Source organism: Phyllobates terribilis, unplaced genomic scaffold (genome assembly GCF_046119375.1).
Source record: "Phyllobates terribilis strain yellow unplaced genomic scaffold, ASM4611937v1 Scaffold_11__3_contigs__length_659146591, whole genome shotgun sequence".
In the NCBI taxonomy this organism is placed as follows: Eukaryota; Metazoa; Chordata; class Amphibia; order Anura; family Dendrobatidae; genus Phyllobates; species Phyllobates terribilis.
Window position 1 is genome coordinate 261,222,367 of NW_027362771.1, and position 25,598 is coordinate 261,247,964.

The 25,598-nt window shown below is 37.9% G+C and overlaps 1 protein-coding gene across 6 annotated transcripts in view; it reads left to right on the top strand.

The window, feature by feature from the left end:
- RELN (reelin) overlaps window positions 1-25,598 on the top strand; it is an 895,263-nt gene that overhangs the window by 544,727 nt on the left and 324,938 nt on the right. For all 6 annotated transcript variants that reach the window (XM_073652257.1, XM_073652259.1, XM_073652258.1 and 3 more), the window contains exons 12-19: window positions 8,854-9,005; window positions 11,669-11,781; window positions 12,279-12,487; window positions 14,340-14,468; window positions 15,422-15,531; window positions 17,582-17,648; window positions 19,816-20,049; window positions 21,902-22,063. In XM_073652257.1, the coding sequence (XP_073508358.1) occupies window positions 8,854-9,005; window positions 11,669-11,781; window positions 12,279-12,487; window positions 14,340-14,468; window positions 15,422-15,531; window positions 17,582-17,648; window positions 19,816-20,049; window positions 21,902-22,063 (1,176 nt within the window). The remainder of the gene's footprint in view (window positions 1-8,853; window positions 9,006-11,668; window positions 11,782-12,278; window positions 12,488-14,339; window positions 14,469-15,421; window positions 15,532-17,581; window positions 17,649-19,815; window positions 20,050-21,901; window positions 22,064-25,598) is intronic.

Here is a 25,598-nt window from a genome sequence, read left to right on the forward strand (position 1 = left end):
TTCATATTTTTAAAAACATATTTTTTCCCTGTATTTGTTAACCTCCTTTGAACGAATGCAGGCGCAAATCCCCTATCAGTTGTACTATACACAGAGCAATACCACAGTGTTACAGTATATAGCAAAAATCATGGTCAGCTATAAACACCAGGCAGAAGCTGGCGTTCACAGGACTACTGTCATGACAGGCACAGAGGTCTTCAGCAGACCCCCGGCCATCATGGCAACACATTGGCACCCTGCAATTGCATCACAAGGACGCCGACTGATGCCTCCCTGCTGTCGCGCTGTAAATGTTGCTGTCAGAGATTGACAGTGGCATTTAACAGATTAACAGCCACAGGTGTAACTCCGCTCCATGTGCAGCTATTAGAGGAAGATGATGGCCAATTATCATAGCCATCATCTGCCCTCATCAAAGAGATTCGGCATATGATATAACTGTAACTGTACGGCATATGTCATTATTACCGCTTGTGGTAGGGAATTCTATGGTCTGACTACTCAAACTGTAAAGAACCCTTTATTATTTTGATGTGTACATTGCCTTTCCTCCACATATGATTAACGTTACATGGTCCTTTGCAAAGTCCGTGGCAAGAATAAATCATGTCCTAGTTCTTTGTATTGACCATACATGAATTTATACATGCAATTGAGATTACCGTATTTTTCAGACTATAAGGCGAACCCGACCATAAGACGCACCCCAAATTTTGGGAAGGAAAATACGAAAAAACAAATAGATTTTTTTATAAGATGGGGGTCTGTCTTATAGTCTGAATTTAAGGTATCTTACCTGGGCGCCGTCAGCGGTGAAGCAGGGGTCACAAGATGCATGGTCCCTTCCTCAGGAAGCCGGTGGCGGCATAAGGGGGGCAATGCTGTGGGCCCTGAGTGGGAGTAGGGGAGCGATGCTGCTGGCCCAGTGTCAGTGGTGAGCAGAGCGGAGTGCATTGCTTTCCCGGTGGCCATTTCCCGAATCCATGGGTCGTGGGCTTCAGGGAAATGGTCACCTCCGGCGGCACATGGGCGGATTGAGATCTGGGCCCACAGCATTGCCACACTTCTGCCATTGCCGGCTTTCTGAGGAAGGTACCCTGCCTCCTGTCATCCCACTCCACCATCACCACAACCCCAGGTAAGCTACATTCGGACTATAAGGTGCACTCCCCATTTTCCCCCCAAATTTGGGGGGGGTGCGTCTTATACGATACTTCTGAAGTGACTTTTTCCAAGCTGAATAAGCCCAATTATTCTAATCTCTCATTATAACACAAACCTCTAATCCTAATGAATAACTTAGTTGCTCACCTTTGAATCTACTCTAGCTTTCCATTATCCTGATATGATATGTACTAACTGATCATCTTTCCAATAAGTTATAGAGGGGATATCTGAGACATGACTGGATGACAGCTATGAGTGGGCTATTAATTTACAGGGTTATAGTTTGTTGAGGAACAAATGCAAATGTTCAAATGTACAAATACAAGAGGGAAAGTGTATGCTTTTATGTTACATTTATTTAATAGTCCATCCTGTGAGATGATATCTATGCTGCAAATGAGCACATAGAGTCCTTATGGGTATAAATATGAGGAGCGAGAAAGAATAAACATAAATAAATAATACTGAATCGTCGCATGGGTGCAAAATCACTAACTTGTGCTCAAGCACTGATTCATGTGTACGTCACACGCATGCGCTATTGATATACAGGTCCTAGCACATAGCAATTTTGTACGTATGCATCGATTCATTGTGACAATCAACGCATGCGCCAATAAAATGCCTGCGATACTATGCTTTACATCCGGTAAGTTCTATCAGCTGATTTTAATGATTGATGCTTACTCTCATATATATACTGTGGGCTACACATTGTTACTTACAGGCCCCTGAGGAAGCCACACTTTGGCGGCGACACGCGTCGGGCATTGCGCCCTGTTATTTGCTTTGACCATTCATTTGGATCCAGGTCATCATGCCTAACTTGCAGCTCTAAAGCAAACATTATTGGTATCTCTGTTTGGTTATCACATGTGATAGCTGCTTCTCTATTCTGAGGACTAGCTTCCTTTTTTGTATCCAGCACTATTTAGCACTTTATTTTTATATACACTTGATACTTTCTCTACTTTTGTATACTGTGTGTGCATCAGCATTTACTCTTTTTGCACTCTGTGCTGTTTATGCTTTGTTGCCATTTTCATTGCTGCTATTATGCTTGCATATATTATAATTAGTGATGAGCTAACATGCTCGGATAACATCTTATCCGACCATGCTCGGGTGTTATCCTAGTATCTTGGGCGTGCTCTTATATTATGTTCGAGCCCCTGTGTCTGCATGATTTGCGGCTGTTAGACAGTCTCAACACATGTGAGGATTCCCTAACAAACAGGCAATCCCTGCATGTGTTGAGGCTGTCTAACAGCCGCAAATCATGCAGACGCAGGGACTTGAATATAATATATGAGCACTCCGAAGAGACTCGGATAACAGCCGAGCACACTCGGATAAGATGTTATCCGAGCACGCTCGCTCATCACTATTAGTGTTGAGCGAATTTGTTCGGCATTTCAAATTCGGGTTCGTGTTCGGGGTTCCGGCCGATTTCTTTGCGTGAACAAGCTGGAACCTCGAACACGAACCCGAATTTGAAATGCCGAACAAATTCGTTCAACACTAATCACTATTTTTTTATTTCATATATGCTCTTTGTGCATAATCTTTGAATTAAGCAGATTTTGTTAGGGTTTTCTGATTCTATATGCAAATATCTATTGCTAGTCTTATATCCTGGATCTGGTATTATCTATAAAGTATAACATCATTTATATCATTGGTCATTTGAATAACAGAGCTTTTTTTTGTCCTATTATGGGTGTATTTGTATGTCTTGTTTGACATTTTTAACTGTTTTTAAGATTTGTTGTAGCTTGTACTAATAAAGACTTTATCATAATATTCTCTTGTGATCTGATAGATGAGCAGAATGTTTGTGGGTAATCGGATTGTTATGTCAGCATAAAAGTTATCAGAAACATGTCACTTTGTATAAATGAGGGGTTTTCTGAGAGCAAGATGATGCTGTATGAGGACAGAATGATCATATGAAAAATCATTCTTCCCCATAAAGTCTTTGTCGACACAGGGGACCTGGCCAGTAAACCAATGTTTTTAACTTGTATATTTGTCAACTGGTGTTTATTGTCCAGCTCAAAATCTGCACGTGTTAATGATCTTTAAGAGATTAACATAATGCCATAAGCTGATACAATGTCTTCAAAAATAAAAGTACAAAATCTAAATGGGACACAATATAGACAAATCATCGGGTTGTGATTGTATGCACCTATGAGTTCTGCATGAATTGAGTGCCGTGATAGACAGACCATTATTTCTAATATTTAAATGGGTTCTTCGATACTTTAAAGGGGTTGTCCAGTACTTTTAAAAATATGCCAATGTGTTTTAATGATAAATAGAAGCTTTTTTCTAATTACCTCCTGTTGCTGTTTCTGTCTGTGAGTGGCGCTGTCGCTGGCCACTCACAGGCAGCTTGTGACCCCCGGCTGCAGCCGGCTCTGACATCCGCTGACGTCACAACAAGTCCAGGCTGCAGTCGAGGGTCCCTCTTACACGTTCCACCGGTGGCTGCTGGGTTGTGGGTGGGGTTACCCAGCACGTCACACCCGGCATCCACCGCGCGCTCTCCCTGTCCCCATTCATTGGGAAAGCGCGCGGTGGATGCTGGGTGTGATGTGGGGAATAAATCCGCCCACAACCCAGCAGCCACAGTGGGGACCCCAACGCTGAGTCACACGTCAATAGACGGGACGTCAGCTGAGGGTCACGTGCTGCCTGTGAGCGGCCACCGATAGCGCCGCTCACAGGCAGAAACAACACCAGGAGGTAATTAGAAAGAAGCTTCTATTTATCATTAAAACACATTAGCATATTTTTAAAAGTACTGGACAACCCTTTTAATATTGATGGCCTACCCTTAGGATAAGTCATCAATACCAGATCGTTGGGAGTGCGATACTCCGCTGATAATTCAAACCGGTGCTGTGTGTCACACTCCCATCAATCTAGTATTGAGGACATATCCTATGAATAGGCCATCAATATTAAAGTACTGGATAATGCCTTTAACCCCTTCACCATCGAGCCTGTTTTCACCTTCATGACCGGGCCAAATTTTACAATTCTTACCACTGTCACTTTATGAGGTAATAACTCTGGAATGCTTCAACGTATCCCACTGATTCTGAGATTATTTTCTTGTGACATATTATACTTCATGTTAGTGGTAAAATTTATTTGATGTGACTCACGTTACTTTGTGAAAAAATCGCAAATTTGGTGAAAATTTTGCAATTTTCAAACTTTAAATTTTTATTGTCTTAAATCGGAGAGATATGTCAAACAAAATAGTTAATAAATAACATTTCACACATGTCTACTTTACATCAGCACAATTTTGGAACCACATTTTTTTTTGTTAGAACGTTATAAGGGTTAAAATTTGACCAGCGATTTCTACTGTAATTTTTCCAAGAAAATTTACAAAACCATTTTTTTAGGGACCACATCACATTTGAATTGACTTTGAGGGGCCTTTATGACAGAAAATACCCAAAAGTGACACCATCCTAAATACTTCACCCCTCAAGGTGTTTATTAACCGTTCAGGTGATTCACAGGAATTTTTGGAATGTGGAAGAAAACAATGAACATTTAACTTTTTTCACAGAAATTTTTCTTTAGGCCCAATTTTTTTTATTTTCACAAGGGTCACAGTAAAAATTGGACCCCAAAATGTGTTGTGCAATTTCTCCTGAGCACGCTGATACCCAATATGTGGGGAAAAACCACTGTTTGGGCACATGTCATGGCTCAGAAGGGAAAGAGCGCCATTTGACTTTTTGAATGTAAAATTTGCTGGAATTGAGAGTGAACACCATGTCATGTTTGGAGAGCCCCTGATGTGACTAAACAGTGGAAACCCCCCCACAAGTGACACCATTTTGGAAACTAGACCCCTCAGGGAACTTATCAAGATGTGTGGTGAGCACCTTGAACCCTCAAATTTTTCCCACAAAAATGTTTTTCAGCCCAAAATTTAGCATTTTCGTAAGGGTAACAAGAGAAATTGCACCATGCAATTTGTTGTGCAATGTCTCCTGAGTGAGCTGATGTCCAATATGTGAAGGAAAACCACTGTTTGGGTGCATGGCAGGGCTCGGAAGGGAAGGGGCGCCATTTGAATTTTAGAATGTAAAATTTGCTGGAATAATTAGCGGATGCCATGTCGCATTTGGAGTGCCCCTGATGTGCCTAAACAGTGGAAACCCCCCACAAGTGACACCATATTGGAAACTAGACCCCTCAAGGAACTTATCTAGATGTGTGGTGAGCACCTTGAGTCCCCAGGTGTTTCACAGAAGTTTTTAACGTTGAGTCTTGAAAATAATGAAATCACATTTTTCCACACAAAAAATTTTTTTAGCCCTAGCCCCAAACTTTGCATTTTCACTAGGGTAATAGGAGAAATTGCACCATACAATTTGTTGTTCAATTGCTCCTGAGTACGCAGATACTCCATATGTGGTCGAAAACTACTTTTGAGGCATAGTGCACAGCTCAGAAGGGAAGAAATGCTATATTGGAGTTCATATTTTGCTGGACAGGTTTGAGGGTGCCATGTCACATTTGTAGAGCCCCTGAGGTGCCAGATCAGCCGAAACCCCCATAAGTGACCCCATTTTTCAAACTTCACCTTTCAATGAATTCATCTAGGGGATCATATTGACACCACATGTGTGTCACAGCATTTTATACCATTGGGCAGTAAAGAAAAAATAATTACATTTTTACCACCAAAATTTTGTTTTTGCCTCAGATTTTACGTTGTCACACTGGGAAATGGGTAAAAATGGCACCAAAATTTGTGACACAATTTTTGCTGAATGTAGAAATCCCCATATGTGGCTGTTCAGTACTGCTAAGCCATACGGTGAGCCTCGGGAGGGACGGAGCGCTTTTGCCTCCTGGAGTGCAGATTTTCGTAGAATAGTATGCGGACTCCATATACAGAGCCCCTACGTGCTAGAAGACCAGAATCCCCCTCTAGTGAGCCACTTTTTGGAAATTATACCCCTTTGTGAATTTATCTACAGGTGTAGTGACTATTTTGACTCCATAGGTGTTTTCCAGAAACAAGCAGTAGTTGATGTTGTTAAGTGAAGATTGCAAACTGCCATTGTAGTGACCAGTACCTTGTAGTGACCAGTACATCGTGCCCAGCTCATGCTTCTGGAGACACGCACCTGTAAATCAGGCGGGCTCTCATCGCTACTAGAATGCCAAACATGTAGATGCTAACTGCAGTTTAGGTACACACTGGGGCTCAGAAGGAAGACATTTGGATTTAGGAGCACAGAACTCACTGGATTTCTTTAGGGGGGTGAGGAGCCATTTTGTTTTTCCAGAACCTTTGTGCTACCAGTAACGTGGAAGCCCCTATATTTTCATTAACAGATGACGGACCTGAGTGGGGACTTTTTGTGAATGGAGTTGAAGCTGTTATTTGGAACATTTTACATAACATTTGGGATCACATTCATCCAGTGTTTTACACTGACCACTTATAGCGGGGTTTCCATCAAAACCTCCGAGTGACGCGATTCAGATGAAACTCCCGAGGGATCCATTCACTATAGTGAGGCAGCAGAATTACTCTGGACTCTGTCTGGCCTCTGAATGGCGGTGTCCTTTTTTTCAAAAGTGCACAAAACTATGGCCGACGGCTCTTTTATGCATGCCTAATAAAAAGACGGACACTGCCGGATCACAGGTCAGACGGCGTCCACAGTGTCTCCATCTGCCTCATTATAGGGAATATTCCGCCGGGGGTTCCGTCTGAATCACATATTTTAAAGATTTAATTTACATGGAAACCCCGGTGTAAGCGCTCAGCATAGGATGGATGTGCACCGAGTCTTCCTGAGATCTTTGGGAGGCAGAATGAACAAATCAACAGCAGGTGAAGAATTGGTTTTATTTATTTTTTACGCCATTCCTAATGTGGTATAAGTGATTAAACGACTTTATTCGTCAGGTCGGTGCGATTACAGAGATACCAGATTTATATCGGGTTTTTATGTTTGGCTGCTGTCACACACTAAAAGATGCTTTTTATTGTAAAAACTAGTTTTTGTATCACCATAGTTTGAGAGCTATAATTTTTACATATTTCAGCCGACAGTCATATGAGAGCTTGTTTTTTGCGGGAAGAGTTGACGTTTTTATTGGTACCATTTTCGGGCACATGACTATTTTGATTGCTTTATATCCTGATTTTTGGGAGGCAGAATGAACAAAACCAAGCAATTCAGGGATTGTTCTTTGGGTTGTTTTTTTATGCCGCTCCGCATGTGGTAAAATTGATAAATCCGCTTTATTTTTCGGGTCAGTATGATTACAGCGATTCTTTTTTTATGTTTTGACGCTTTTACACAATAAAAATTATTGCATGTAAATAATTATTATTTTTTCATCACTGTATTCTGAGAAGCTGTAACTGTTTTATTTTTTCACCAATGGAGCTGTATGGTGGCTTGTTTTTTGCAGGACAAGATGACGTTTTCAGAGGTACCATATTTATTTACATTCTTTTTGATCGCGTTTTATTCCACTTTTTGTTCGGCAGTATCATGATAAATCATATTTTTTTGCCTCGTTTTTTATTTATTTTTTCTACAGTGTTCACTGAAGGGGTTAATTAGTAAGACAGTTTTATAGGTCAGGTCGTTCTGGACTCAGCGATACCAATTTTGTGTGCTTTTTTGTTTAATTTTTTTCATAAAAATATTTATTTATGAGTACAATATATATATATATATATTTTATTATTATTTTGTGATTTTTTGAAAATGTTTTTTCACTTTTTTCCACTTTTATACTTTGTCCCACTATGGGACTTTCACTTTTTCCTGCCTGATCGCTTATAAAACATAGGAATGCAGCAGCATTCCTATGCTTCATAAACTGTCAGTGCTGAACTGACACACAAAGTTGTTAGATCATGCACTGCGCATGATCTAGCAACTTTGCTAGCTCTGGTGACCCACATGTCGTCATGATGACGTGCGGGGTCTCCGATTCAAGGGCTGATGAGCTTTCTTCCCTCTGCCTGCACACTGAATGCTGAATTCAGCTTCTGGGAGCGGTGCGGGTATCGCTTCTCACACCGAGTCCCAGATTTCAGCTGTCAGAATCAGCTGACACCCGGGAGCGATCGCCCGCACAGAGCCCCCTGTGCGCGGACGATCTCCATGATGTACATATGCTGCATCGGTCGAGAAGTCCTTCCCGACGATGACGTATATGTACTACAAATGTCGGGAAGGGGTTAAGGATTCCATAATGAAAAGGTTTGTTCCAGTCAACTTATGCATGGTGCATATGGTGCCCTTATTGAAAAATTGATCAAATAGCAATTTTCAAGAAGGACCTTGATGCTTTTTTTGAAAATTGTATTATTGAAGGTTATGGGCTCTAAATTTCTGCGATGAGACGTTGATGAACTAGATTGTCATGTATGGAGTCAGAAAGGATTTTTTCCCTAATATAGGGCAATTAGCATCTGCCTGATGGTTGTTTTGTATCCTTCAGAATCAACACATCAGGATTATAGATTGAACTCAATAGACGGATATTTTTTTAACCTTAACAACTATGTAACTATTAGTGTTCATTTTTATGTGAATATAGTTGTGTAAATGACTGCTATAAATATGTATGCTACAGATTTATACCCCACTGATTTTCTACTACTAGGTGGGAAATTTCCGGGGCTGTCATTGGTACTGAATGTGGAACAATAGAATCAGGCTCTTCTCTTGTATTTATGAAAGATGGAGAAAGAAAATTATGTACTCCATATATGGATACTACTGGATATGGAAACCTACGATTTTATTTCAGTATGGGTAAGTTAAAAAAAATGTACTTATGATTTGTCACCATGTTCTTATTTAGTAACTATTTTGTGTATCCATCTTAGATTAATATTAAAATTTGAGCGTCCTCAGTAGTTGATACCTTTTATTGGCTAACTGAAAAGATGGTAATAAATAGAAAGATTTCGAGACTACTCATCAGGCTCAGTATAACAGAAAATTTGAAGAGTGACATAGTTACACACAACAGGACACAGGAAGAATGCCGTGTCCTGTTGTGTATAAATATTTAACTCTTCAAATTTTGTGTTATTCTATGCCTGATGAAGAGACTTGAGGAGTATCAAAAGCTTTCAATTTGTTACTATCTTTTCAGTTAGCCATTAAAAGGTATGAACCACTGAGGACTCTCAAGTTTTAATAGTTTTCTATCTACTGGCTAACACTGTACAAAGATATATTTTTCCTGTATTAGATTAATATATAATATATTGCTATCTGTGTTGGCCTTTGACTAACATTTATCACCTATCTACAGGCTGATGAGAAATTATCTTTGTAACAAGTCTGTGGAATTCTCAGTATTTATGAGCTGAGGGTTAACCTTGTCCACCCCATTAAATTAAAGGGGTTTTCTACTACTTGAACAAGCCCTTCTTAAATGCTGTATTCCGCTATTTAAAATTAAAAAGAATTCAAACCATCACAAAACTTTCAAAAAATGAAAAGAGTGTATGAGGAAAGCTGCACTAAAGTGGCCAACTCCTTTAAACAAATCTCTCTTGATTCATATGTTAAGGGGTTAATGGCCTCTCTGACAGTCAACGCTAATCTTAATTGAATCCAGCATGTAGACTGCAAAATTTTTGTATTGCACCCTGCCAATTTAGTCCCTGAAATAGGATGACAGGATCAGAAAGCCTGCACACCTGTGCGAAGTTTCTGGGGGAGCGGGTTGGGTGAAGTTTCAGGGGAGGTTCCTCCTCCTCAAGCATGTGTAGGTTGCCCTGATTCACAGTATTATAGCCAACATCATGTGGCCACCATCACCTGATCCGTAAAATTTCAAAAATAGTATACAATGTTATACAAAAACAAAATAAAGAATATGTGGGATTCATCAAGACCGGCAGTTCTCTCGATGGTCTTGATGAAGAGGTCTTTGCGCCTCTTAATGAAGAGGGCGCTTAAGCCTCTTAATGAATCAGGCGAGATGCGTAGTGGCATGCACCATGCCTCAAATACTTCAGCTACTGAGGTAACATTTGTAGCAAGGCATTTCATGCCCCTGTGAAAACATCAGAAGTTGCATTTTTTTTTCCGCAACCTCATTTGCCAGAAATGTGTTGAAAAATCTTTTTTTTCACACCCATAGTTTCTATCTTAGATGTCTATAGACCAGTATATCTCATTGCTACTGTTATAAATTGTTTTTGGACACAAAATTCATGGTTCAGTTATTGTGCAACGATCTCCTTTCTTGTACTCTTGATAAAGTAATTATGTGGTCCTTCAGTCTCCTGAAATAGACATTGCTATGTGAACACCATACAGTATATTTAGCATCAAAAAAAGCTATTGTATCAAGTCTTAGTAAAAGAAAAAAACATTAAACCCATTCACGACATATGACGTACATATACGTCATATGTCATGTCCCTACCTTTGATGCGAGCTCGCATGCCAAGCCCACATCTTTCCCAGCAAATGATGGCTGATTTAATCAGCCATCATGTGCCTTTTACAGGTGCAGGTAGAGCAGAGCTCCACCTGCGACTATTAATCTGTTAAATCCCTCTGTCAATCTCTGACAACGGCATTTAACATGCGCTGGCAGGGGAGCACTTCGTTGTATGCTCCTATCCGCGTTCCCGTGACAACGGGGCGTCGATGTGTTGTCATGACAGCTGGGGGTTGCAGATGAACCCCGTGCCTGTCTTTACGATCTTCCTGTAAAAGCCAGCCCATGGCTGGTCTTTATATGAGATGGTGATTTTCTGTATAAATAGCAGTGCTGATGCACTGCTATGTATAGCACAAGCGATCAGACGATCGCAGCTTCAAGTCCACTAAAGGGACTAACAAATACATTAAAAAGTGGGGAAAAAAAGTTTTAAGAAAAAAGTTTTACTGATACTATTTTGCAGTAGATACAATGTTTTGATCACTTCTTATTGCATTTTATTGCAATGTTGCAGCTGTCAAAAAGCTGTGGTTTTGGCATATTGATTTTTTGTTCTCGTTACGCTGTTTACCAATTGGATTAATTGACTTTGTATTTGGATAGATCGGACTTTTATGAATGCAGTGATGTCAAATATGTGTATTTTTTTTTTATTGTTTTATTTTTACTGGGGCAAGCTTTGGATAGCATAAGGAGTTAGATTAAAGTTGTATAAATCGTGTTACTTCCACTCCTTACAATATACAAATTACAGATGATTGAAAATGATAGTTTGGATTCAGAATCCTTTAACGTGGTCATTGGCATTTTTTATTCGCTTACATATTTGCATTTTTTTTTGTTTTGGATTGCAACTTTAATTTCCTCAAATGTATGATAGCTAAATGCATGCACTGCTGACAAAGCTTGTGCAAATTATCTCCATGTCTTAACTTTTAATAATGGTTATTTTGGTGATACATGTTTTCGATGGTACTATTTTTTTACATTTATGTATGATCATATTTAGGTGGACTCTGCAACCCAGGAGAATCCCATGAAAATGATGTTGTCCTATATGCACAGGTTGATGGCAGAAAAGAACATATTGTAATGGATACACTCTCCTATTCCTCCTACAAGGTAATTCTGTAAGAAGAATATTTAAGTAAAGACCCACGTGCACATTAGACTAATGTCGGCGCACCCGCTGATAATAATGGATTTGGCTGACACTACAATATGTATGGGGGCACCAGGCAACTAAGCGATGGGGAAGGTGTAGAGCGGGCATGTTCAATTTCAGACTTTTGATCATTTTGTTCTCCTGGCGATGGCTATCTCATAGAGAACAAAAGAGCTCTCAGCCAAACGAACGCTCCTGTGTATGAAAGAGCTAGCTGAGATGGCTTTGGGCCGTACAATCATCATTCAGCCGACAGTAATTTAATATGTATGGCCGGCTCAAGACTAGAAGAGAAACTTCACTGAAAAAGTACACTGCTTTCTTATAATTACAGCAGAGTCTATAACACCTACTTCTTAACCAGTACCCTTTTTTAACTTATGACAAGTCAACATTAATTCAATTTCTGGTGTCACATACTTTGAATAACATTTAAAAATGTTTATTTTTTAAGGTACCTTCATTAGTTTCTACTATTATTAGCCCCGAACTGCAGACTCCGGCCACAAAGTTTTGCCTAAAGCAAATCAGTCACCGAGGAGACAACTTAAATGTTTGGGCTGTGGACTTTTTCCACGTACTTCCTGTTTTGCCTACTACTGAATCCCACATGATACAGTTCTCTATAAATCTTGGATGTGGATCACACCAGCCCGGAAACAGGTAAATCTGCCAACATAAAAATAGAATGACTTTGAGAAATCAAAAGCCTACTTTTTGCGAACAGTGTGTGAATGAATACTCCTGATGAGACCAGCTTAATTCCTGTATGTTATTTAAAGGGGTTGTCTCAATTTAGCAATTTACTGGTTATTTAAAATTCCCTCTGTTCTAAAGAGGCAATGGCTGGTCATCTAGGAAAGAAGCATATCACTTTTCGCTATAAAAATCTTGCAAAGTAATACAAATTTTCAGTGTACCTGATCAATTCTTCATGTTTTTTATTCTTTACTTACAATCATTCATTACTTTCAGGGAATATACAGTAAATTTGTCCTGATTTTGTGATGAACACAAAGTTACATAACTCTGATATCTATACTGGTACAAACCGAGCACATGTGTGTCTTCATCACATGATCAGGACAGATGTGTTTCTATTGGAAGTAAATCAAGAAAGTTCCTAATGGATGACAGTAAGGACTTCATCCAATGAGTATTGTATAGTGAAAAATTGTATTAATTAACATATATTGATAAACTATCATTTGCTAAAAATGTTATATTAAGGTTTTTTACTTTATTTCTGAGTGACACTGGAATCTCCTGGTACTTTAGACCATTGTGCTATCTTTTGTACTCTAAATACTCACAGTAGTGATGTGATACTTTTACCCCATTTAGTGTACAGGGTATTTTTCCATATTTGCCTCCCTGCATGGGAGGCATATAATTCAGTTACTCCATTTTTAGTGCCTTCATTTTTTCATAATTCTCTGAACACACTCAATTATATTTGTAATGTACGTACTTTTGTTTTTACTTGTATTTAATGCATGTGTTTTTTCAATAATGTCAGCCACAGCTTTCTAGTTTAAAACAGTCTCTCCCCTCTCTTGTTATACCATGAACGTTGTTAACTTTGGCAGTACAAGTGGTAAAAGCCTATATTGGAAAAACAGCATATACACAGGGTGGCTTGATTGTGCAAACACAGTTGATGTACCGTTCCCCATGTTCACATTGTCGTTAAGTTAATTGCGATCTTCCACCGTCGTACATTTACAGCTGTTTTTTTTTCTATGTTTGGGAACCATTTCTCAGCTTTTTATGTTCTTCAGGGATTTGAATTATATGTGTACAGTACCACATGTTTTAAAATTTAGCTTAATCCTTAACCATGGGACATGTATTCTACTTTACAATACTGTCACATTCTCATTTATACATAGACTTAGCTGGATGTCAGTAATCCATTTCAGTTTCTAGAATTTAAAGCATAATAATACTGCAGTTCATTAAAACCTCCAGTAATCTGCAGTAGTGCAAAGCACACATTTACACAACCCATTCTGTCAGTTTTTAATCCAGCTGACTGTATATATAATTGAGCCAATGGAACACAATAGTATGTAACATAATATCTCTATATTTTGCAGCATTTTTAGTCTTGTGACAATGAATCATGTTAAGATTATCTACTCGTAAGGTATTAAAAGTGCCTAATTTATTCATCAAAAAATTAGGTCAAATATTATTTTCAGGTTTTTATTGCTTAATATATATATTTTAAGCACTATATTTTGGTATAGCAATTTCATTAGGGCACCATGGAATAACTTTGTTATCTCAATAGGCCGAGATTATAACATGCAACCTGAGACATTTAGAAAAACAATAACCTATAGTAATATCTATGTTTTAATTCAGGTAGCCACCAGATAATTTATAGTACACTTGATATCACACTCATTTTCTGGAAGATCTGGTTGACCCACATTTTTTTAATTTCAGTATATATGTTTAATTTTTCTTATAAGAAACTATATTAACTTTTTTTTTTAAATGTCAATAGTGTTAGTCTGGAATTTTCAACCAATCATGGCAGGTCCTGGTCTTTACTGCATTCTGAATGTCTGCCTGAGCTTTGTGCAGGACCTCATCTGCCACACAGTACCATATATTCATCGGACAACTACAGTGGGTAAGAAGGAACTTGAAACTTGAGATGTTAAGAAATTGTAAACAACACTATTCAGATATTAGTGGTCAGATCACCGTTTCCACACATACCTTATGTTGAGCGAATCTCTGAGTTGGTTCTCTCATGTAACGGTGTCTGTACACATGCTCACTTGGTTTCCCATCAGATTGCATTTTATGCCTCTACAGTTGGTTATCAAACCACTAGTTTAACATGTGTTTTGTCTCTGGATTTAAAGAATAACCATCATTTTAATTTTTACTTCATAAACCGATAGTATATATGAAAATAAATAACTTTGTATTACATATTATCAGTGAAATTCTCTTTTCATTCCTGAATTGATCTTTCAATTTCAGTTCACTATTAAAATCTGTAAAAATTTGATTTCAGTGAATACAGATTTTCCAGTACTGAGATAGGAGATGGCAGTTTCTACTCATAAGATTCTCATAATATTCTATTTAGAGAAGAGGAGGAGGAGGAAGGAACTAGAAGCAGACACAGACATTCTGCTGCAAGTTCTCCTGAAATGACAGTTACACTTTAAAATGTAACTGTTGTTTCAGGAGAACTTGCAGCAGAATTTCTTTGTCTCCCTCTATCTGTCTCCCTCCCTTCTACATAGAACTTAATGGAAAGTGAATGTTTCATTAATGAGAAAATCTATTTAAACTGAAGACAGATTTTACCCGTGAATTGAGTCAAATATCAATATAGTAAACCTCAATATAAGAGAAGGAATAAGCTGATTTCTCTGATAAGATATATGATAAAGGTGCTTATTTTCCTGTGTATTATTGATTTACCAATGAAAAATGAAAATGACGTTTACTCATTAAAACTCAACGCTATCAGTGCTTATGAACTATAGTTTAATGATAACATTATACAAGCCATGATTTTAAGTCAATAGGTTATCTTATATTAATCCAGATATCTATATTACTTAGGTGGAATAGGATTACAACCCCTCTCCCAAATGCAGCACTTACTAGGAACACTCGACTTCGATGGAGACAGAACGGACCTGTTGTTGGGAACATGTGGGCACTTGATAACAGTTAGTATTAATATTCTTATTAAAACTTAGATAATAATACCCCACTGTTGAAAGGTTGCAATTAGAATTCTTATAACGTTTTTAATAAGCTTAGCATGTCCTTTAATTCCTGTAATGATTTTATTGACTTGGTAACAGGTCATTTATCAAAATAAAAAGGAAAAAAAATACAGCAAGTGCTGTCTAGCATGCAGAGTATTAAAAGTTTGCCGTTCAGAACATAGATGCTGTACACAATAGTTAACCTAAAAATACCCTCACAACAGACTGCAAAATTCTAATAATTTCTTTTGCAACACATGGTGTAATACTTTAGTAGTTTATGAGGGGAATGTAACAACAGGAGGTAAAGCAGCAATGTGTCTGTTGCTGGCGTCTGATATCATGCCGCCAGCTGAGCTGCTGATTACGGAGGTGGTGTGTGAATTCAATAAAAGGCATCAGCTCCTTTGACACACAGACAGCAATGTATCTCTATGTGCAATTTGTTGGGCTGTTATCTGAATATCTATTTAATCACTGTTTTAGGCACATGTGTGGATTTATATTCTGCTCAGTTACAGTACTGTAGTCTAAATGGCATGCATGAGTTTTACGGATAAGGAACTGTATTATTGAAACTATCTGAGTTTAAGGTGACTGACCTATCAGTTGCATGTTAACCCTTTTGTGTCTACAATCTGGATGTATAAGTCAGGGGTGTCATGGTTCTGCAATTCTTCAGGCTAGGCTGTCAAAAAGACAACGTGAAAGTACTGTTGTGGCAATAAACTTAAACAATTAGAGTCCGATTCATGACACAAGAAGCGTACGCCAGTCTTACTGGAGTAGGCGCCGAATTTGTTAAGAAGTGCTCCCACTTAATGAATTTGGTGCCTCTTCTAGTTGGCATGTGTCTCCATGCGCAGAGCCAGAAATTGTACTGGCGTGACATTTTCTGGCATACAAAATGCTGGCACTCTTGATTAACTTGATCCATTTGATGGGCTGTTGTTGCCACACCCCGTCCTGTCTCCTCCCCAGCTCTGCCTGTTTCGTCAAAGCACATTTGAACTGGCTTGAAAATGTCGCAAAATTTTTGTGCATGGAGGAGTTGTTCATAACTTTTGACTTTTTAAAGCTTTTACATCAGTTATCTGGTGTAAAAACTTTGAGGTATCAGCCACATAGAACTTTGACTGAGGCCGGCTTCAGACAAGCGTATAAAAAATCATCCAATTTCATCTGTATTCCATCCATGTGTCATCTGTATGTCTGTTTTTTTATATCCATATGACATCAATATGGTATACGTAGTTATACATCAACAGTTTAAAATGTACATGATGAAATAGAATTAGCTATGCAAAAGACTATTTTTTTTTAAACACACGCAGACTTGTAGAGGCGAGTCTCATCTGAAATGCAGAAGAGACAAGTGCGACGATTTCTTTTTTTACATAGACACTTGGTCCGTGTGGAAAAACATCCTAACAATCCTATTCACTAACATTGATCAGTGTGCTGCCTATGTGCTATCCTATTTTAACACGGACAGCACACATACATATAATATGCTTGTCTGAACGAGCCCTAAAACAGTAATGATGGTGCTCAATGTAAGGGTTTTTATAAGGATCTTTCAAGATTTTTATTGTTTTTCAAGTTAAATGTATGATTATTTTTGTATGATTTTTTGTGTTTTTATTTTTCTGTATGTTGTAACAAATAGAAATCTGTACAAAGTCCTATGTATAATTTATAGTTTAAATTATTTGCCAGAGGCCTACAAGTATACTTTATTAGGATTTACTGGACATGTTATTTTGTATTGTCTAAAAACATCATGACGGTATAGATGAATATCTCAGATCATCAGTGATTTAAGGTTCTAGAAAGGTCAGCAGTATAGAAAGCAGATATTTACGGGTACGGTGTTCCAGTGCCCCTGAAAAATGTGTTCTTTTCATTCATATCATGGATTTATTATCAGCACTTTCCTGGCTGTAATCAGAGTATACAGTTTTGTAACCACAAATCATTTCATGTGTAAATAAAATTTCTGTTACAGTTTATATTGGACCATCTTGTCTGAAATTCTGCTCGGGTCGAGGACAATGTACAAGAACTGGTTGCAAGTGAGTGTCACATATATCTTGCAAATACCTCATCTGCTGCTGGGTGCACTTATTACTGCAGTCTAGGTCAGACCTCCCACATGACACTTTGTCTTGAAGTGATGAGATTTCACCCTATTGATTTTTGCTGTGTTCTTTATTGTGTAATCATTCTTGTCATTTGAGTTAAAGCATATATTTGTCAGATGGGGTTTCTCTCTATTTGTGGATACTTTTAGTTTAATGTGGATTTGATCTAATATTTCTAATAATGTTTCTATAATATTTTAAATAAATGAGAAGTTAAACTTCATGATAGCTACTTTGTAGCCTCTGTGTACAAATACAGTTATATGAAAAAGTTTGGGCACCCCTATTAATCTTAAGATTAATGTTTTATAAAAATTGGTGTTTTTGCAACAGCTATTTCAGTTTGATATATGTAATAACTGTTGGACACAGTAATGTTTCTGCCTTCAAATGAGGTTTATTGTACTAACAGAAAATGTGCAATCTGCATTCAAACAAAATTTGACAGGTGCATAAGTATGGGCACCCTTATCATTTTCTTGTTTTAAATACTCCTACCTACTTTTTACTGACGTAATAAGGCACTTTTTTTGGTTTTGTAACCTCATTGAGCTTTGAACTTCATAGCCAGGTGTATGCAATCATGAGAAAAGCTACTTAAAGTGGCAACTTGCAAGTTGTTCTCCTGTTTGAATCTCCTCTGAAGAGTGGCATCATGGGCTCCTCAAAACAACTGTCAAATGATCTGAAAACAAAGATTATTCAACATAGTTGTTCAGGGGAAGGATACAAAAAGCTGTCTCAGAGATTTAACCTGTCAGTTTCCACTGTGAGGAACATAGTAAGAAAATGGAAGAACACATGGACAGTTCTTGTTAAGGCCAGAAGTGGCAGGCCAAGAAAAACATCAGAAAGGCAGAGAAGAAGAATGGTGAGATCAGTCAAGGACAATCCTCAGACCACCTCCAGAGAGCTGCAGCATCAACTTGCTGCAGATGGTGTCACTGTGCATTGGTCAACTATACAACGCACTTTGCACAAGGTGAAGCTGTATGGAAGAGTGATGCGAAAGAAGCCGTTTCTGCAAGCACGCCACAAACAGAGTCGGCTGAGGTATGCAAAAGCACATATGGAGAAGCCAATTTCTTTTTGGAAGAAGGTCCTGTGGACTGATGAAACCAAGATTGAGTTGTTTGGTCATACAAAAAGGCGTTATGCATGGCGGCAAAAAAACACAGCATTCCAAGAAAAACACTTGCTACCCACAGTAAAATTTGGTGGAGGTTCCATCATGCTTTGGGGCTGTGTGGCCAATGCCGGCACCGGGAATCTTGTTAAAGTTGAGGGACGCATGGATTCCACTCAGTATCAGCAGATTATTGACAATAATGTTCAAGAATCAGTGACAAAGTTGAAGTTACGCAGGGGATGGATCTTTCAGCAAGACAATGATCCAAAACACCGCTCCAAATCTACTCAGGCATTCATGCAGAGGAACAATTACAATGTTCTGGAATGGCCATCCCAGTCCCCAGACCTGAATATCATTGAACATCTGTGGGATCATTTGAAGAGGGCTGTCCATGCTCGGCGACCATCAAACTTAACTGAACTGGAATTGTTTTGTAAAGAGGAATGGTCAAAAATACCTTCATCCAGGATCCAGGAAATCATTAAAATCTACAGGAAGCGACTAGAGGCTGTTATTTTTGCAAAAGGAGGATCTACTAAATATTAATGTCACTTTTCTGGTGAGGTGCCCATACTTATGCACCTGTCAAATTTTGTTTGAATGCAGATTGCACATTTTCTGTTAGTACAATAAACCTCATTTGAAGGCAGAAACATTACTGTGTTCAACAGTTATTACATATATCAAACTGAAATAGCTGTTGCAAAAACACCAATTTTAAGAAAACATTAAGCTTAAGATTAATAGGGGTGCCCAAACTATTTCATATAACTGTATATAACATGTTGACTTGTCAACTTTTGTTTATTTATTAATTTTAATAAATTGTGCAGTAAAGTCAATATTTGACCACCAGTACTATCTGATATTCAGTATTAATATGCTTAATATCCTGCAGGCATTGAATAAAGTGTCAATATCCTGTAACTACACTTAGGCTTTAACTGGGCATTTTTTATATTACAGGTGTGAGCCTGGTTTTTCAGGACCAGCTTGTGAAATGGCTTCACAGACTTTCCCAATGTTTATTTCAGAAAGCTTCACCAGTTCCAGGCTTTCTTCTTACCACAATTTCTACTCTATCCGTGGTGCTGAAGTTAGTTTTGGCTGTGGTGTTCTTGCTAGTGGCAAAGCTTTGATTTTTAACAAGGATGGGAGAAGGCAGCTCATAACTACCTTTCTCGATAGCTCGCAGTCCAGGTGAGTTAGTAGGAGAGCTACAAATCTGTTAAAACTGCTTCAGTTTCCACTTAGCCTTAGCAGGAACCTGTCATGTCCTGTCTACTATGTATGGGAACTGCACAGCTTCACTGTGCACATGCGGGGAGCCGCTCGTCACACCGCATGTGCGGCTCCCAGTGCTACAAGCTTTGCTGGCTGGCCATGTCATACTGTGCAAGCTCCCCATACTTACTTCAGCGCGAGACAGGAGCAGAATTCAAATGTGTGGGCAGCGCCAACCCTGACTGAATGTGAGTATCACACCCCTATGACTAAATGAGCAGGTAGGATATGGTATATAAAGTGCTATATACTCATGATATTAGCGCCAATTTATGCACATTGCATCACTAACAACACAATAGGGGCAGTTTACATAGTAGACAGGACATGACAGGATCCCATTAATTCTTAAAAAAATAAAAATAAAATAAATCAAATGTTTGTATCTTACTGCTTTGTTCTGGTAAAGTGCCTGTAGAACTCATGCGGGTAGAATACTTCCCTCATCTAACAAACATTATTGTTTTTTTAGAACATTTGTTATTGAGCATTGTACACACAAAGTATGTCATAGTGTATGTAATTTTAACAGAGAAACAGCATTTCATGCTGTGATATATTCTCTGGCTTTTTTGTATGGAAGATTGGAATATAGCCTTAGATGTAAGATTTCATACAGTATTTTCACAAAAATATACACAATTTTATACTTCCATTACACCCTACAGGAAATCTTTGACTAATTTTATAACTAATGCTGCAAGAGTTAAAGGGAATCTATCAGCAGGCTTTCCTATGTAATCCCAAAGAAGCATGATGTAGGGACAGAGACCCTAATTCCAGCGATTAGTTTACTGGGTGCAGCAGTTGCAATAGAATCTGTTTTCTCTACTGCAGATCTGGTAGAGGACAGAATGTTGAGCCCTGTATAACCCGCCCACACCACTGACTGGTCAGAATGCTGAGCCCTGTATAACCCCGCCCACACCACTGACTGGTCAGAATGCTGAGCCCTGTATAACCCTGCCCACACCACTGATTAGTTAGAATGCTGAGCCCTGTATAACCCCACCCACACCACTGACTGGTCAGAATGCTGAGCCCTGTATAACCCCGCCCACACCACTGATTGGTTAGAATGCTGAGCCCTGTATAACTCCGCCCACTCCACTGACTAGTCAGAATGCTGAGCTCTGTATAACCCCGCCCACACCACTGATTGGTTAGAATGCTGAGCCCTGTATAACCCCACCCACACCACTGACTGGTCAGAATGCTGAGCTCTGTATAACCCCACCCACACCACTGATTGGCAGCTTTCTGTGTACAATGTATATTGACAAAAAGCTGCTAATCAGTGGTTTGGGTGTGGTTGGACCATGAGGCACAAGACACCTATTCCTCTAGTAACAATCTCCTGCTGATAAAACTGATTTTATTGAAATGGCAAAACACAGCCTAGTATGTGACAAATCTGTGGAATCAGGATCTCTGCCACTATAAAATGCGGCTCTCAGATTACATAACAAAAACCTGCTGACATATTCCCTTTAAGGCTTATATCTCAAGTCGTATGCTTTGGAACTCCACATTACACTCTATAATGCCACTTTTATGCAACTTCTTTTTCAATAGAAGCAGTGAAAATAAAATTGTCAGTTCACTGAGGTACAATATGATAACATACAGATAACATACAATGCTGTAAGTGCATATTGGTAATACAACATGGGCATCGACTATAGAAAATACATTCCTGTATTATCCATTTTCTGATGGATACAAGCATCTTTTCCAAGATTAAAATGTTTAAGAATTTTATCCACAGATTTCTGCAGTTTACTTTACGGCTTGGAAGTAAATCTGTTTTAAGTACATGCAAGGCGCCCAATAAGCCAGGAGAAGGTGTTTTACTCCACTACTCACATGACAATGGCATTACTTGGAAACTTCTAGAGCATTTTTCTTACCTTAACTATCATGAGCCAAGGTATGTACATGCATATATGTTGAAACTATAAAAATGCTCTACTGTTTGTTTCTGTTAATCTTGATGGTGAGGAGCACATGACGTTTTCAATTACCTGTGCCCTATCAGATGTCTTTACTACTGCTTGAAATTTGGTTTGGTTTTTAAAATTGAATAATTATTTGTTATTAGATGGTAAAAAAAGTGTTAAACAGATGGAGAATATACCTTAAAATTACAAAAATAAAGCATATAACATGTTGTTTCACAATTATTAATATTTGAGTATCTATATGAAGTTTCACACTTGCAAAAAAAAAAAAATTAATAAAACAGTGATTAGAATCAGAAATAAGGCTTTAATCTAGAATTAGCATTCAATGTTATGATATTAATATTATTTCAAAGCATTTCATTAACCCCTTCGACCCGAAGCCTGTTTTCACCTTCCTTATCAGGCCAAATTTTACAATTCTGACCAGTGTCACTTTGTTTTAATAACTCTGGAACAATTCAACAAACCCCAGTGATTCTGAGATTGCTTTTTCATGACACATTGTACTTTATGTTAGAAAATAACCAAAAGTGATACCATTTTAAATACTGCACCCCTCAAAATCACATTCAAGAAGTTTATTAAACTTTTAGGTTCTTCACAGGAATTAAAGCAATGTGGAAGGAATAAATGAACTTTTTTTTGCATTTTTACAAGAGTAACAGGAGAAAATAAATAATACAGTTTGTTATGCAATCTCTCCTGAGTACACCGATACCCTATATGTGGAGGAAAACTACTGTTTGGGTGCACGGCAGGGCTCGGAACGGTAGGAGCGCCATATGACTTTTGGAGCACAAAATTCTCTGGAATAGATAGTGGAAAACTTGTTTTGAGTCACAGTGCAAAGTTCAGAAGGGAAGAAGTGCCATATTGTAGTGCACATTTTGCTTGAATGGGTTGAGGGTGCCATGTCATTTTGGCAGAGCCCCTGAGGTGCCAGGACAGCAGAAATCTCTCCATAAGTGACCTCATTTTACAAACTACACCTATCAATGAATTAATCTAAGGGTGCAGTGATTTTATTGACACTACATGTGTCACAGAATTTTATACTATTGGGCAGTGAAGAAAAAAAACACTGTATCTACCCCTCCATGCTATCAGTATGAACTTCAGCTCTGAAAATTGAAAACGTTATGGGTTTTGGAAAATGGCGACAAAGGCAACATTTTTTCCAAATTTCTTTTCACTTTTTTTTTTAAAAAAAAAACTACATGTTTGGTATCTGCGTAAACATACTGACCTGGAGAATCATATTGCCTAGTCAGTTTTACCATATAGGGAACCAAAAACACAACTGTGGAATTGCACGATCCTTCGCCCCCTGGAAGAAGCCATGGCAAAACGTGCACCAGGTATCAAAAGGTAATTATTAATAGATTATACACCATGCTTATGATGTATTCCTGATAGCTGTGTTACTTGTACTAGAAATTATGTTGATATGATATGTTTTTTACTTACTTAATTAACCTAATTATTTAAGCACCATGCTCACTTTACTTATTGTTTTTATTTTTTCTCATTTGGAGTATATGTCACATAGTATTTATTATTATAGTGTCAACCTTATCATTTTTCTAGTTATGTGTCCTAGCATTTCAGACTATATTCATTTGTGCTTCTTAGAATTGTCATCTGTGCATTATGTGCATTCTATATATTTTTCTTCTCTGGGAAAAAATCCTCTCTGTGATGTTATCACTACTTTTTATTATATTTTGTATATTTTAAGTTTTGATATATTAAAAATCATTATTTTTTCATTTGTGTGATCAATGCCTTACAACATAATTAAAATAATTTGTTAGTTTCATCTGCATTGTTATTTACTCAGGGGGATTATTTCACTTTAAGCAAGGGATGTCCCTATTTTATTGATATAGATCATAATCCATAGTCAAGGAGCCTTACAAGGTACTTCCAAAATACTGATGAGTCTTCTAAGGATTTATTTTCCATATCGTAGAGTACTAGGGGGGATTCATTATGCACTGCTTTCAGCAAAGGATCCATATATTTCAGTTAATGAAAAGGAGCAAGACATGCATTATGCATCATTGAGATCACACACGTCTGTTTGCTGGATGTGTTAGGTATTACAAAGTGTGTTGGTCCCATTCATAAATCTGCCATTAAAATGATGAAATTCTTATACTGAAAATCTGACTTTTAATATTGTAAACTCACAACCACTCATTTATTTGTGAACATCAGAGGAATAATTAACATGATCTGATTTATACAGGATTCTGACATGACATAAAAATAAAACTAAACCCTTTCATGACCAGAGTGTTTAGGGTCCTTAAGCCCAAAGCAAAATTTTATCTTTTAAAATGCTGCATACAAAAACAGTTTTTTTCTTAGTGTATTCATTTTTTGTCTCCTTGATGTGGCTGTATGAATCTTTGTTTTATGCAGGAAAAATTGTAATATTTTGCTTTGGGGTATACACTGGCAAGTAAAAGTTGGTCAAAATTACTGTTATTGTGAACATTTAAGCAACTTAAAGATGAAATGATCCCTAAAAGGCTAAAGTTAAAGATTACACATTTCCTTTGTATTTTGGGCAAAAAACAAAAAAAAACAAATATATATATATATATATATATATATATATATATATATGTATATATATATATATCCTGCTTGGTTAGTACCTAGTAGCACCCTCTTTTGAAAGTATCATAGCTTGTAAACACTTTTGTAGCCAGACAAGGGTCTTTCAATTCTTGTTTGAGGGATTTTCTTCCATTCTGTCTTGGAAAATTCTTCAAGTTCTGTGAGATTCCCGAGTCATCTTGCATGCACTGCTATTTTTAAGTCTAGCCACAGATTTTCAATGATGTTCACATCAGGGTACTATGAGGGCCATTGTAAAACCTTCAGCTTGTGCCTTTTGAGGTAGTCTGTTGTGGATTTTGACGTATATTTAGGATCATTATCCTATTAGCCATCCTCTTTTCAACTTCAGCTTTTTTACAGGTGTGTTATGTTTGCATCAAGAATTTGTTGAAATTTCATTGACTCCATTCTTCCCTCTACCCGTGAAATGTTCCTTGTGCCATTGGCTGCAACACAACGCCAAAGCCTGATTGATTCACCTCCATGCTCATTTTCAGAGTGCTAGGCAGCTGCTTAGAAGAATCTGCTGTTTTTGGCACAAGGTTAGAGGAGGCTGGGTTTTTATAAAGCCGAGAAATCTGTATATCCTGGGGTCATTCCATGTCAAGTGATCTAAATCTGAATTATTTTTTTACCCAATATCTTCGGATTTTTTCTTTCTTTGATTTATTTTGAAGTGCTACTTAAGTGAATTACAATAAAAAAAAAGTTTTGCATTTTTATCTTTATTAGTTTAATTTATAGATTTCTAAAGTTTTGAAAAAGTCTGAATTTTGAGCTTGAATGATGTTACATTTTTTATCATATCTCACGTTAGAAATAAGATAAAGAGATGGGAGAGGCACCGTTTTGTTTACAACGGTACAGGCT